General features: G+C 54.2%; 6 protein-coding genes across 6 annotated transcripts; 4 read left to right on the top strand and 2 right to left on the bottom strand.

Annotated features, from left to right (window-relative positions):
• Nucleotides 1-149: 149 nt before the first annotated feature.
• On the top strand, nt 150-2,088 carry A1O1_08588 (uncharacterized protein; the record flags this gene model as incomplete). The annotated part of the gene is made up of 2 exons (XM_007729447.1): nt 150-286; nt 336-2,088. 2 exons carry the CDS (start codon nt 150-152, stop codon nt 2,086-2,088), a joined length of 1,890 nt encoding a protein of 629 aa, XP_007727637.1.
• A 141-nt stretch (nt 2,089-2,229) lies between these two features.
• On the bottom strand, nt 2,230-2,766 carry A1O1_08587 (uncharacterized protein; the record flags this gene model as incomplete). The annotated part of the gene is made up of 1 exon (XM_007729446.1): nt 2,230-2,766. The coding sequence occupies one exon, from the start codon at nt 2,764-2,766 to the stop codon at nt 2,230-2,232; it is 537 nt and encodes a 178-aa protein (XP_007727636.1).
• Nucleotides 2,767-3,547: 781 nt separating this feature from the next.
• A1O1_08586 (uncharacterized protein) lies at nt 3,548-5,062 on the top strand (the record flags this gene model as incomplete). The annotated part of the gene is made up of 3 exons (XM_007729445.1): nt 3,548-3,686; nt 3,759-4,188; nt 4,261-5,062. The coding sequence occupies 3 exons, from the start codon at nt 3,548-3,550 to the stop codon at nt 5,060-5,062; spliced, it is 1,371 nt and encodes a 456-aa protein (XP_007727635.1).
• Nucleotides 5,063-6,007: 945 nt separating this feature from the next.
• A1O1_08585 (lactam utilization protein lamB) lies at nt 6,008-6,944 on the top strand (the record flags this gene model as incomplete). The annotated part of the gene is made up of 2 exons (XM_007729444.1): nt 6,008-6,135; nt 6,311-6,944. The coding sequence occupies 2 exons, from the start codon at nt 6,008-6,010 to the stop codon at nt 6,942-6,944; spliced, it is 762 nt and encodes a 253-aa protein (XP_007727634.1).
• Nucleotides 6,945-7,095: 151 nt separating this feature from the next.
• A1O1_08584 (uncharacterized protein) lies at nt 7,096-8,836 on the bottom strand (the record flags this gene model as incomplete). The annotated part of the gene is made up of 6 exons (XM_007729443.1): nt 7,096-7,574; nt 7,674-7,855; nt 7,950-8,103; nt 8,156-8,348; nt 8,420-8,629; nt 8,696-8,836. The coding sequence occupies 6 exons, from the start codon at nt 8,834-8,836 to the stop codon at nt 7,096-7,098; spliced, it is 1,359 nt and encodes a 452-aa protein (XP_007727633.1).
• A 630-nt stretch (nt 8,837-9,466) lies between these two features.
• Nucleotides 9,467-13,597, top strand: A1O1_08583 (acetyl-CoA/propionyl-CoA carboxylase; the record flags this gene model as incomplete). The annotated part of the gene is made up of 6 exons (XM_007729442.1): nt 9,467-9,537; nt 9,592-9,711; nt 9,789-10,062; nt 10,159-10,888; nt 10,987-13,299; nt 13,356-13,597. 6 exons carry the CDS (start codon nt 9,467-9,469, stop codon nt 13,595-13,597), a joined length of 3,750 nt encoding a protein of 1,249 aa, XP_007727632.1.
• Between the last annotated feature and the right edge of the window lie 364 nt (nt 13,598-13,961).

Raw genomic sequence — 13,961 nt, 5'->3', positions numbered from 1 at the left:
AATACCTATATATTTTGACATCCAGGCTCCCCTACCAACCTCCTGAACCCTTCGCAGATACAAGAATGCTTTGTTAAGGTCATAAGCCAACTCTCCAAGAAGTCCTCCAGAGCAGCTCTGCGAGCTACTTCTAGTAATCTTTCTACGCCATGGTGCAATCCGAGCGACCTCGGAGAAAACGGCAGCAGAAGAAGGCTTGCGACACATGTCGCCGGCGAAAGGTGGCGTGCGATGTGATTGACGAATATCCTTGCACAACGTGCAAAAGGTCAAGGCTCGAATGCCGGTAAGAAATCTTCGACTTCCGCTGGATCGTGCATTGCTAACCGCCCCAGCTCCACGGCAAGCTGGCACCGTAATGAGAGCCAGGACAAAGGACGTGAGGAATGTAGCCCCGCGTCCTCGACCGGGGTCGCTCGAGTTGATCGACCTGCCAGCTCTCCGGCTTCTATGTCCCGTGGGGACCAAGCACCTTTGGAGGGTCGCAAGCTTGTTTCTGACAACTACAACGTTCTCCATGGACTCACCAAGGAGTCTTTGACGCAATTCTTCCAGCACGGAGTAGACACCACCGAATGGTTGGTCTTCGACAACAATGGCGATCATGTTCGGTTGGCATATATTGGCACGCCGGCCTCAAACCTCACTCATCTGGTGAACCTAAAGAAGCCTACGAGACCGACACTGCATTATCCTTTTCCTCCTATTCGGAGTCCTTTACCTTGGAAGCCCAACACCATCTGGAATCTACGCGGCAACATTGACATTGCCGACGACATTTCGTGTTTTCCGTCCAAGGAGGCGCGGGACGCCTTGGTTGAAGCTTATTTCACACGCATTCACCCGAGCTTCCCGATCATCGAGGAGGCCAAATTTCGACGTCAATACGAAGACCCAGACATGCCGCCACCGCTCCTGCTGTTCCAGGCTGTGCTGCTGGCGGGTGCTCATGTCTGCGACCATCCCCTGGTCGCCGAGTCGCGTGCGGTCGTCAAAGGCACGCTTTTCAGAAGGGCAAGCCTGCTTTTTCACATTCGCCATGAGAATGATCGTCTACACTTGATGCAGGCGGCCATGCTCTTTACCTGGCACCTGGAAAACGCCGACACTGTCACTTCAGGAAGCTACTACTGGCTGGGAGTTGCTTGCCGCATTGGATTTGGCATGGGTGTGCATCGGGATGTATCCCACGGGGCTGCAACACGCCTGCCACAGTGGGAACGAAGGTTGTATCGCCGAGTCTGGTGGACGATATTCCAGGCCGAGACCTTTTCGGCCCTCGATCATGGGCGGCCATGCATGATCAATATTCGAGACACAGATCAACCTCCTCTGAAGATCGACGACTTCCTTGAAGGGGATCGACAGCTTCCCAACGCCCAGGTGAGCTTTGAGTTTTGTGCGAAGAACGTCAAGCTCTGCTTCATCATCCTCGACATTCTTGACATGACTCGGCCACAGGGAAGTGGCAGTGGGCCAGACGCGGCCTCGGTCAGCTTGGCCCTGGCCCAGTGGGCTCTCGACTTGCCACAAGGCGACGATTTCCTGTCGTGCCAACTACGTCTGCACTACAATCTGATTCAACTGCACCTTCATCGCAACCTTGTTGACAGCGCTGACTCGAGAGACATCTGCATCGAGGCTACACAAGCAATAATATCTTTATTCGAGCTCATGATCTCTCAGGGCACAATTGGACGGTGCTACTTTACTGCAAACATGGCCATCACGGCAGCTGCCATCCATACCGCCAACATCATCAAAATGGCCTTGGACAAGAGCTCGACGTTGGTGGCTACGAATGCTCACAACCAGCTCTCACGCCTGCTCAGATGCGCCACCGAGCTCGCAAAATACTGGCCCAACGTCGGTGCGGTGAACGCCCTTTTCGAGGGCCTATTGAGTGATCTTCGCACTCTGATCGTCTCCGGGGTGCAAGGCCAAGCCGAAGATACACGGCTCAACGGACAACAAACATTGCAAACCGATACCAACTGGCAAAACATTTTCGAAACTCTCAACTTTTCCCAGACGCCTGATTATATGGGCCGAGAATGGATGAACACGGCGGACTGGTTGGCCGAATGATACGTCTCCCTGGTCCACGATGAATGGATGCTCCGCAGAAAGCAAATGCGACCGATTGAAATCCCCTTTGATGTTCGATCCCCTCCGTGTCTGGCTTTTTCTGAAGTGATGGAAGCCGGTCAGCCTAGGCCAGAACCGAACCTATCGTATGAACTGGTCCACATAATCCTCGCCTAACCCGACCTTTGCATAGTGTTCCCGGGCGTTTTGGAGCTTGCTAAAGACATCTTCGATCGCCAGCGCGTTCCCCTGCGGGTCGACATAGATGTACGCACCGGTGACGTGGAAAAGAGTGACCATTTCGTCGACCCCGTCGGGCACCTCGAGGGTGTGGATGTCCCCAGGCGGCTCAAAGGCGTGGCTCCCTTCCGTCGCCCACCAGGGGTGCTCCAGATAGTGCCACTTCCCTTTGAGAGTCGTCGCGTGGACTGGTCCAGTATGTCGATGTCGCGAGAGGATGCCGGATTTGCGGACACGCAGGATGTTGACAAAGTACCCCTGGGAGACGTTGAGCACCAGAGGTCGGAACCACACATCCTTTGCTTGAGGAACCCAAAGTCTCTCGTCACAGTCGAGTTGGAGCACGCCCGGTATCACCAGATCTTCGGATACGTTTGGCAGGGGTTTGCCTTGGTACGGCGTCGCCGCAGAGTCGGGGGTTTGCGCCATGGAAGCCATAACATTTGGGGATGGCTTGATCCGTCTAGACATCACCGTCTTGTTTTTTTTTCCCCCTATTTTTATATGCTGAATCTCCAGGAGCTGCAGGTCCGAAAGCGCTTTTACTGAGAGGCATCAATAAGATCAGCGGATTTGGCAATCAGTCGCACCTGGCCATCTCCAGGAGCCCGCGTCCGCAACCCTTTCAAACCTCGCTTCCAGGATGGAGATTGCTGATGACGGCTCCGACATGGCCGGCTCCGAGGTGAACGGCTCCCAACGTGAGAATCGGTATCCCATTTCATCTTATCGATAACGAGTACCTCGCAGTCATCTATACCACTCATGATTGATCAGTGGTCGGATAAGGTGGAACTCGATCACTCAACTGAGTTGGTGGGTCTCTAACTCGACCATATGATTTGTTGGCACTTAGATATCGGAGCCCGTGAAGTCTTTCGGTTCAAATTTTTATCGTGTTTATCATGACACTTTATCGTCGCTTGTCTGTGCCATCTAATACCGTTCAGATCTGGACCCCTATCTTCAGTGTGCCAGAGTCTAGGTAGGTAGTCCTACCACACCAAAGTCTTGATTCGAAGCCATGTCCAGGGTTGAAGGCGTGTTACTATCACTTATATAACTGCTGCTCCTATCATGGAAGGGGAATCGAACCAACTTCCTCGTCGTGCTCCTCTCTCAACCCTAATCTGGTCCATCACACTGCTCGCATCCTAGAACTCTGTATCACGACTCAGGAATTCGGCCTTCGAAGATGACTGGCTCAGACATTTCCAAAATGCCGGAGACGGCGGCCTTTGATGAGGGGATGAAGCTGAACAACACCGACGACAATTTCGAAGTCTTCAAAAAGGAGGAAGGCATGGTCGATTTCCGGACTGTCGGCTGGATATGGGCTTCTGTCATTTTCCTCAAGAGTGAGTTCTGCAGAGCAAGCGTCTTTACGTCCGACGAGTCGAGGTCTGTCTACTGACGACGGGTCAAAACAGTGACGTTTGCCACTGGGGTGCTCACGATCCCATCCGCCATGTACTCGCTGGGTGCTCTGCCCGGCGCTCTCACGGTGGTGGGGTTTGGCATCCTCAACACGTACGCCGGCGTGATCCAGGGGGATTTCCGAAACCGGCACCCTCGCTGCCACTCGATCGCCGACATGGCCAACGTGGTCGGAGGCGGCGTACTTCGAGAGGTTACCGGGGTTTGGTTCGTCTTGACGTGGATCATCTGTGCGGCCTCGGCGATCGTGGGGTCGGCCACTGCATTCAACGCGCTCTCTATGCACTCGCTTTGCACGCAGTGGTTTTCCTTCATTGCCACCATCATCATTGCCCTGCTCGCGAGTATCCGCAAGTTTGAACATCTTGGCTGGTTGACCTGGGCGGCATTTGTCAGTATCTTTACCGCCGTCATGATCGTGGTGTAAGTCCAGCCTCGTGGCCCGCCGTCACCGTCACCGTCACCGCCATTGTTTTTTACTGATTTTCCTCAAAGGATTGGAGTCACTCTCCGCGATCGTCCTGCGGCCGCTCCACCCACGGGCCCCTACGAGCTGGGCTACCATGTCATCGGTAGCCCGACATTTGTGACGGGGATCATCGCCGCGGCCACGATTTTAAGTTCCAGCGCGGGCACGTCTGCATTCCTGCCCGTCATCTCCGAGATGCGTCGCCCCCAGGACTATTCCAAGGCGCTGTACGTGTGTATGGGGATTGTCACGGCCTCGTACCTGACCTGCAGCTTGGTGGTGTACCGGTGGTGTGGACAGTGGGTTGCGTCGCCCTCCTTGGGCAGTGCCGGTCCGACGCTGAAGAAGGCCGCCTATGGCGTCGGCCTGTTGGGCTTGTTGACCACCGGCTGTCTCTATGTGCATGTGTCCGCAAAGTACATGTTTGTGCGCATCCTGCGGGACACCCGACACCTCCAGGCCAACACGGTGGTGCATTGGGCCGTCTGGCTGGGCTGCGTGATCGGATTGACCATTGTCGGCTTCTTGATCGGTGCCGCCGTCCCCATCTTCAACTACATCCTCAGCCTCGCGGGCAGTCTCGGGTTCGCGCCCCTGGCAATCATGCTGCCTGCCTGGCTCTGGCTCCACGACCACGCGCAGTTTAGGAAGGGGAACATGTGGCAGATGGCTCTATATTGGGGCCACTGGCTCATGGGGCTGGTTGGCGCCTTTCTCACCGTCGGCGGCACCTATGGTGTCATCCAAGGCGTCATCGATGCCTACGCTGCCGGCACCATTGGAGGTGCCTTCTCATGCGCCGACAACAGTGGCTCCCGTGTCACATGACCGAGTCACATAACCAAGCAAGGCTTTGGCACTACTGCATAACAGTGGCTTGCTACTCAATCCCGGTCCTTGCAAGTCATTGGGACGCGAACCCGGAGCCTGCTCGACAAAGTGGAAACCGACACAGAGTCGATTTTCGGGGCTTCTACGGGATAGGATTGTTCGAGTCTTGACGAGACAGACGAGCTACATTCACTTGCAAGTTTTGGTATATCTCAATCATGGCATCCCTCCTCAATAGATGCGTCATCTTGGTGGATGTGGAGGGACGTGGAGGAAGGACTCTGTTATAATGTGATCAGAATGCTCCTTTGAAGTCAAAGTAGTAGACAACCACACCTGAATCCCAGAGCTAGGCATATCCTGTGCTGAGTGGAGACAACAAGGTCGTGTCAATGATGATTGTCAATCCGCGTAGGTCAGTTAAGGGATAGACGTCTTGACGCTGACTACAAATGTGAACCGTGTCTATCAAATTCTGTCTGGCTCCGAGGCCGTCATCCGGCCCCTCTGCCACCACTTCTTATCTAGATAGGATGTTGTTAGATGTATTAGACGGAGCAAGAGTCTACTTTGTCTCAAATTGGATCAATCCTGTGTCCTTATGAGCCGAAAAGTGCACGAAATCTTGATCTCCTAGTTGATCTCTTGGAAGAATGTCGAGCGACTGTTATCAATACTATATGTACTGACGGCCCACTATTGGCATACTGGGAAGGTGTGTGTTCAGCACCCCCCCTAGGCCGGGGAGGCTCACTGCTCCACCATGATAACAAGGCCCTCTCTTGTGACAGCTATCATCTAGTAATTTTCATTGCACTTGATCAAGTATAAGTTGGATGCGATATTATCTCCATCATCAGCCATAGTCCCTCCCAAGCATCCCCGGCGAGACTAGTTCTCCTGTTCTTTTCCAGCCATTAGCATCTACAGAGAAGCACAAGCATGGCACCGTTCAACAACAAGGTCTTGATCAATGTCGATCTCGGGGAGGCGTACGGCAATTTCAAATGCGGCCCCGACGAGGAGCTGTTCCCTTACATCGACCAGGCCAACATCGCTTGCGGATTCCAGTAAGTACTAGTATCTTGCAGTGCTCCTATGAATGACGAAAAAGAGCGATTTTGCTAATTTGTCACCGTCTCTCGCAGTGCTGGGTATGTCTATTGTCTGGCTCCATCCAAGGTGCCCGATCATCCAGGAATTCTGAATGTCTGAATGTGCTAACGAGAAACATCAATGATGCAGCGATGCATTGACCATGGCGGCCACAGTCCGAGCCTGCAAGACATATGGCATAGCGGCAGGCGCCCATCCCGGCCTGCCAGACCTACAGGGGTTCGGCCGTCGGGAGCTGGTGCTCTCTCCCGACGAACATACGGCGAACATAGTGTACCAGGTCGGGGCGCTGAAGGGCTTCCTGGACCGCGAGGGACTGCTGCTGTCGCATGTCAAGCCGCACGGGATGCTGTACGGGCTCTGCTGCCGCGACATCAACGTGGCCCGGGCCGTCATGGCCGGCGTGCCGAAAGGGATCCCCGTCGTCGGGCTCCCGGGAACATGTATGGAACGGGCGGCTGAAGAGCTGGGCGTCCCCTTCTGGGCTGAGATGTTCGCCGACGTGAGGTACTATGCTGACGGGCAGCTGGTCATCGAGAGGGTGAGGTTGCCGTGGGACCAGGAAAAGCTCAAGAAGCACGTCAGACAGGAGGTCGAGGAGGGAAGCGTGACGGCCATCGATGGCACACTCGTGGACTGGCACTTTGACCAAGACGCCACCGTCACCGTCTGCTGTCATTCCGACTCCCCTGGCTGTGTGGAGATTGTCAAGACTACCAGGGAGATTGTCGACGAGGTCAACAAGAAGAGAGGGTTCAAGTAATCAAAACTTCTGCTCAAATCTATATCTCCAGTCCTGTTGAGTATAGAGGGTTCGCAACAAGTGACCTCTTTTCGACTATTCTTAAAGGGTGTTTATCTTTTCTTTTCTACCCCTTACGTAGTAGATCAGGCTATGATGACCACCTGAGATCTCAATTCAAATACTCCGACCCGGCGAAATCTCCCAACGCCCCAACATCCCTGAACGCGCTTGCGATGACGTTCACGGCTTTCAACAAGGCCGTCTCCGAGATGGTCAACGGCGGGCTCAGACGCACCCTGTTGCTCCCATTTCCAACCAGGACGCCTCTGACTGCACACAGAGCCGCGATACGGCGAGCCGTCACCAACCCATCTGCAGACTCATCGATGACCAACGTCTGGAACAGGCCCCGGCCCTTGCCGCGATGTTCGAGTAGATGGGGTAGTTGAGCCTCCTGGATAGCGTTGGACATTATCCTCCCAAGGCGTTGTGCTCGGGCCGAGATTTGGTCTTCTTCTAGGATGTCCAGCACTGCAAGCGCTGCCGCGCACGCCGGGGGCGATGCGGCATAGGTATTTGCAACCTCGCCTGGGGCCAAGATGTCCATCACATGTTTCTTGCCCATGACAAGGGAAAGCGGTGTGACTCCTATATATGTCCAGCATCAGTCACAGTTTCCGTCTTCGATGCTCGCACTCCTGAGTAGGTAGGGTGGAGGGGACAGAAGGATTCACCACCTGCACATACCTCCAGTAAGGCCTTTACCGAGCAAGACAAGGTCAGGCTTGACACCGAGCTCGTGCTGATAAGCCAGATCACGACCTGTGCGGCCGAACCCGGTTTGGATTTCATCACAAATGACAAGGACATTGTGTTTCTGACAGATGTCTTGCACACGTCGAAGATATCCGTCCGGCGGAATGCGCGTTCTGGCATTGAGACGACCATGATCAGCACCAGTTCCGGATTTTGAGACTCGCAGTCATCTCATCTCATCTTATCCAGACTCAGAGTAGAACATACCCAGCATAGCCTTGAATGGGCTCGACCAGGAAGGCCGCCACTTTTGTTCCGCATTGCTCCAGCACTTCCTCCAGATCTTCAGAGCTCCCATATCGAATAAGCCTGCCGTCGATGGGACTGAACGGCCCCACGTTCGGCAGATGCTTTCCAAAGTCTATGGCCAGGTTAGAGTGGGGAGTACACGTTCGATATGATATCAATCTTACTTTCTGCCATGCGATTTGACAATGGCATCACCGTCAGATTGATACCATGGTAACATCGATCAGTGGTTAGGATCAGCGCTTCATCGGCAGGGATGCCTTTCTTGACGTATGCCCACTTGCGAGAGATCTTGATGGCCGAGTCAACTGCTTCAGAGCCGCTGAGCATGGCCGCAATGGAGTCATAGCCGAATTTCTATTGCAAGGTCAATCAACCAGCACAGCATGTTACCGACCAAAGAGGACTTAACCCTAACACATACATACCTTGGTGATACGATCTGCCAGCTTGGCATAGAGTGGATTGATAAAGCTCGTGTTGACCAGACTGAGCTTGCGTGTCTGCTCTACCACCGCTTCCACGATCTTCGGGTGGCCATGGCCAAAGTTCAGAACGGCAAACTGTGTAATCATGTCAATGTATTTCTTGCCGTCTACATCGGTCACGGTATGGCCGTGGGCACTGGCGAACACGATCTATGGGATCAATGTCAGTCACTTGTAAAGACGGTTTTTTGGCCTTGGTCCCGGGTTTTCCCTTACCGGCAATGCTGCAAATCCACCACGAACTTTCTCCTGCCAGAGCTGGATGTGGCTGGCAGACTGGGAGCTTAGACTTAGTGTCTGGGTGGTTGCCAGCACCTCCCTGGGCTCATCGAGGGCAACGTTGACGACTGTGACCATGGCGAGTTGGGAAGTACCAGTATGTCAGGAATGTTCTTGATCAAGTCGCCGTCCGCTCGTGTTCAGGGAAGAGTAATTGTAACGGCAAAAGGTCTTCGACTCTTTTTTGAGACATGGCCACCCGGACGTGAGCCTCCGCACGGGTACCCTGGCGGATCAAGTCGAGACGTTCATCAAACTCCCGATGTTCTAGGTCCTGTACAATGACATCTAGCTACACCTTTGAATTCCCCGAAACATGGAGGGCATTGGCGGAGCCGAGTAATCGGAGGCTTTGTGTGATATTGGTGGACCATGATAAAAGGTAAAATGGTAATCGTTTCGACCCACCGTGGTACTCTCTCTCAGAGAAGAGTGGAAGCCGGTATCCCTGATATCAGCGTCTTAGGTCTGAGAAAACTTGCCTATCTATCGCACAATCAACCAAAGATAAGCCCGGAGCCGGTGAAACCGGAGCCGGCAATGGTATTTCTTATCTAGGCCGGTCATCTCCCGGTCCCACCGTGACCCCATCATCAACTATTGCGGAAAGACCGCCCCAGGTTGTCGCTCAGGAGATATAGAAGCTCATCTAGCGCTATAGGCTTCGCGAAACCGCCAACACGAAGCAGGTTCCGGCGAAAGAAGACGATGGAGTCACTGAGAACTGTACTGGTCAGCAATCGTGGCGAGATCGCAGTCCGATTGATTCGATCGGCAAAGTAGGGCCACGATTTTCTCCAAGAAACACAGCTGGAACACTAATGAAACGACAGATCGATTGGTATCAGAACTATCGCCATTTACACCGAGCCAGATGCTCCCTCGGCTCACGTGTCTCTGGCAGACACAGCAGTTCTGCTAAAGGGAAGCCCGGCCACGGCATATCTTGATAGGTAAGTGCACACGCCCCAAACATTTGGTCGCTCGAATGCAGCAACCTTATTTACTCACTTGGCTTGGAACTCTGCAGTGATCAGATCATCTCGATAGCCAAAACCAATGGCGCTGATGCCGTGATCCCTGGCTATGGATTCCTCTCCGAGAATGCCGATTTCGCGCGAAAGTTGAGAGAACATGGGCTCGCTTTCGTCGGGCCTAGCCCCGAACATATCGAGTCTTTCGGGCTTAAGCATTCTGCAATCAAATTGGCCATCGAAGCGGGCGTTCCAGTCGTCCCGGGAAGTAACGGACTTCTGGACGATGAAGAGCGGGCGGTCTCCATGGCACAGCGACTGGGCTTCCCGGTAAGTTCTATTCGCAAACCAAGCTCGCGTCTTACCTATACTGTTTCACGCGCTGCCTCCAAAATTTGCTGACGCCTGTCTGTCTCAAATGACTAGGTCATGTTGAAGGCTACTGCAGGTGGTGGTGGCATGGGACTCTTGACCTGTTTTACCGAGGATGAAGTGAGAAGCTCGTTTCAGACGGTGAGGTCGAGAGGAGAAGCTCTGTTCAAGAATGCCGGACTTTTTCTAGAACGCTACTACCCTTCTAGCCACCATATAGAGGTGCAGATCTTTGGAAATGGCCAAGGGAAGGCCATCTCGGTAGGGGAACGTGAGTGCTCTATTCAACGTCGGCACCAGAAGGTCATCGAGGAATGTCCATCGCCGTACATTGAGAATAGACATCCAGAGCTCCGGGAACAGTTGACGGCGGCCGCCATCAGCCTTGCCGAAACCGTCCAGTACGCTTCTGCGGGAACGGTTGAATTCCTGGTCGATGATGCCACGGGGAGCTTCTTTTTCTTGGAGATGAACACCCGTTTGCAGGTCGAACATGGTATCACGGAACTTTGCTATGGAGTAGATCTCGTCGAGTTGATGTATCGACAAGCCGATGCAGAGCTCTCCGGTAGAGGTGGCCTGGACACTGCCGAGTTGGTCAGGTCACAGCCAGCCCTTCTTCAACCGCAGGGCAACGCGATCGAATTGAGAGTCTACGCAGAGAATCCGGCCCGGAACTTTGCGCCTTCTCCGGGAGTTCTACAGGAGGTCCGGTGGCACGAGGCTCCGGGTCAGAGGATTGACAGCTGGGTTCGGACTGGCATCACAATCAGCTCTTACTACGGTGAGCAAATCTGAGCCTGACATGGGGACCAAGATCCAAAAGAGATGACATGACATGCAAATGAAAGGACAGGACAGCTTTGGCTAACGTCGACTCAGATCCATTGCTGGCAAAGGTGATGCACCATTCATCAACACGAGCCCAAGCGATCCAACAAATCTCCGACGTCGTGACCAAAAGCGTCGTGTCGGGCCCTGCGAACAACCTCGACTTCCTTTTGGCTATTCTCCAATCGACCGAATTTGGCTTGGGCAATACCACGACCAAGTTTCTCGACACCTTCGACTATTTCCCCCCGGCCATCGACGTGATATCTGGAGGCTCGTTGACACTTATTCAAGACTACCCAGGCCGCCCGACCATCGGCCGAGGCTTTGGGCATGCAGGCCCCATGGATCCGATCGCTTTCCAGATCGGCAATGCTCTCGTCGGGAACGAGCTTGGGCTAGAGGCCCTGGAGGTCACTTTGAACGGGCCCGAGTTACTGTTTCTTGGAGATGCCGTTGTCGCACTGTGTGGTGCGCCTTTCCATGCGACACTAAATGGCAAAGCCATCAACATGTGGACGAGACTCGTCATTCACGCAGGAGACACGTTGAGGATTGGAAAGGCGGCGTCCGACAGTGGGTGTCGGGCGTATCTCGCCGTCAAGGGTGGATTTCCCAATGTGGCTCCGTGGTTCGGCTCCAAAGCGACATGTCCGGGCTCTGGAGTGGGTGGCTATCAGGGTCGATCTCTCAAGTCGGGAGATTACCTGAGGATATCACCACAGGGTGACTTGCCGGCGCCAGACGACGGCGTTTGCATCCCTGCACCTCTGATCCCGCGGTACTCGCAGCACTGGGACGTGCAAGCCATGGCGGGGCCGTACGAAGAAGGCTACCTCTCTGCCAAAGACATTGAGATGCTGTACAACACCACGTGGAAGATCTCCCACAATGCAGCACGTGGAGGGATCCGTTTGATCGGCCCCAGCCCGGAGTGGGCTCGACTGGACGGCGGTGACGGCGGAGCACACCCCAGTAACGTGGTAGAGTATGGCTATCCCCTGGGAGGGTTGAACTGGACGGGCGACGAGCCTGTCATCTTCCCTGTGGACTGTCCGGACTTTGGTGGCTTTATCTGCAGCCTTACCGTGATCAAGGCCGACCTCTGGAAGGTGGGACAACTGGAAGCAGGAAACACTCTGAGGTTTCACAAAGTGACGTTGGAACAAGCGCTCCGCTCTCGACGACGCGGCGATCACTTCGTCCAGCAGATTTCGGCAGGGGTGAAGAGCGGTTCCTTCAAAGATATCGAGCCACTCGACAACACATCGCCTCCCCTCCAAGATCTCGCCGCGTCAACACCAGATGCAACACTGTTGTCGGTCGTTCGAGAATTGTCCCCGGTGCCTGGGAGACCTGCTGTCACTTACCGGCAGGGTGGCGATCAATTTCTGCTCGTCGATTACGGCAATGAGTCGTTCGACATCAACAAAAAGTGTCGCGCCACAGCCCTGCAGAGGCTGCTGCGAGCGTCGGTGGGCGACATCAGCTTCCAGGGTGGACTCATCAACGCCGTCGGCTGCGGCAACTCACTGCAAATCTATTACGACGGCCTGCGGATCCCACAAAGGAATCTCGTCGAGTTCTTGGTCCGCGCAGAAGAGAGGCTGGGCGACCTCCACGACGTCAGGCTGCTCAATCGCACATTCCGCCTGCCCCTGACATTCACCCACCCCAAGCTGAAGGACTGTGTGGAAAGATACATGACGAACCAACGGCCGTACGCGACATATCTGCCCGACAACTTTGATTTTGTGGCCTGGAACAACGGCCTCGACGCGAGTGGCCTGAAGAGAATCTTTCTGGAAGCCCAATTTGTCGTCGTCGGCGTCGGCTTCATTTCCGCCCTGCCCCAATGTCTGCCGGCCGACCCACGCCATCGCCTTAAATCGCCCAAGATGAATCCCTCGCGGACGTTCACTCCCGAAGGGACAGTCTCCTGGGGTGGCTCCTGTATGGCGCTGTACAACGCGGACAGTCCGGGCGGATATATGGTCACGGGAATGACGATCCCGGGCGTCGACGTGCTCGGCTATAAGGCCGGGTATTCTGCCTCTCGGCCGTGGCTGTTCGAGGATATGGACGTCATCACGTTCTACGAAGTGACCGAAGGCGAGTACGATGACCATATGTCCATGTTCCGGCGCGGTTTGTATCAGTACGATATGGTCGATACAAACTTCGACATGAAGGCCCACAACCAGCTTCTCGACTCGGTGAAGGACGAGCTGCAGATTTTGGATGCATACCGTAGCGCCTGTCAGGAAAAGGTGCTGGCTGAGGAGAAAGCATTGGTTGCTCGTTGGACGAGGGAGAAGGATGAATCAGCCATTCCGATGGATTTTGTCGACAGCTGGCTGAAAGGTAATCATGATATCAGTCCCCTTGTATATATGAATTTTACTGATATGGGAAAACAGACCCGGAGATCACTGCTATCGAAGCACCCGTCAATGCCAATGTGTGGAAGGTCCTTGCCAAAGAGGGTGACATCCTGGTGGCCGACCAGACCATGGTCATCCTCGAGGCCATGAAGTTGGAGATCAACGTTGATGTCGCGCATCATTTGGCCGGCGCCAGGGTCGAAAAGGTCCTGGTTAAACCGGCGGACGTTGTCGACAGTGGGAAGCCGCTACTATTGCTTCGAGTTCCAAGCCAATGAAAAGGGTCACTTCAGAATCATCGAGATCGAATTGGTACTCATGAACCTCAGCATGGTCGATAAGCTTCATCATATGGGGCTGGGGCATATGCGCCGTCAGATTTCTTGATTCATGTATCAAGCAGAACGAACCATGTCGACCTCATTCATGAAAATGCTATGAGCGCAATCACCCACCGCTGGCTAAGCCATCGACACCCTCTTCGCTTGGAACCGAAGATACAAGTGTTCGGTTTCCCTTTTCAACATCATGGGTGCTCGGGCTTTTCTCCTCGGGCGATCTTCTCCTTTGTTCGATTCTCATTGTCCTGACCTAGATAAGATATCAAAATTCCTCTCCACATCTACGACGATAGCTACCGCG

Source organism: Capronia coronata (assembly GCF_000585585.1).
Source record: "Capronia coronata CBS 617.96 chromosome Unknown acBCG-supercont1.8, whole genome shotgun sequence".
Classification (NCBI taxonomy): Eukaryota; Fungi; Ascomycota; class Eurotiomycetes; order Chaetothyriales; family Herpotrichiellaceae; genus Capronia; species Capronia coronata.
This window is presented reverse-complemented; position numbering and strand designations above follow the sequence as displayed.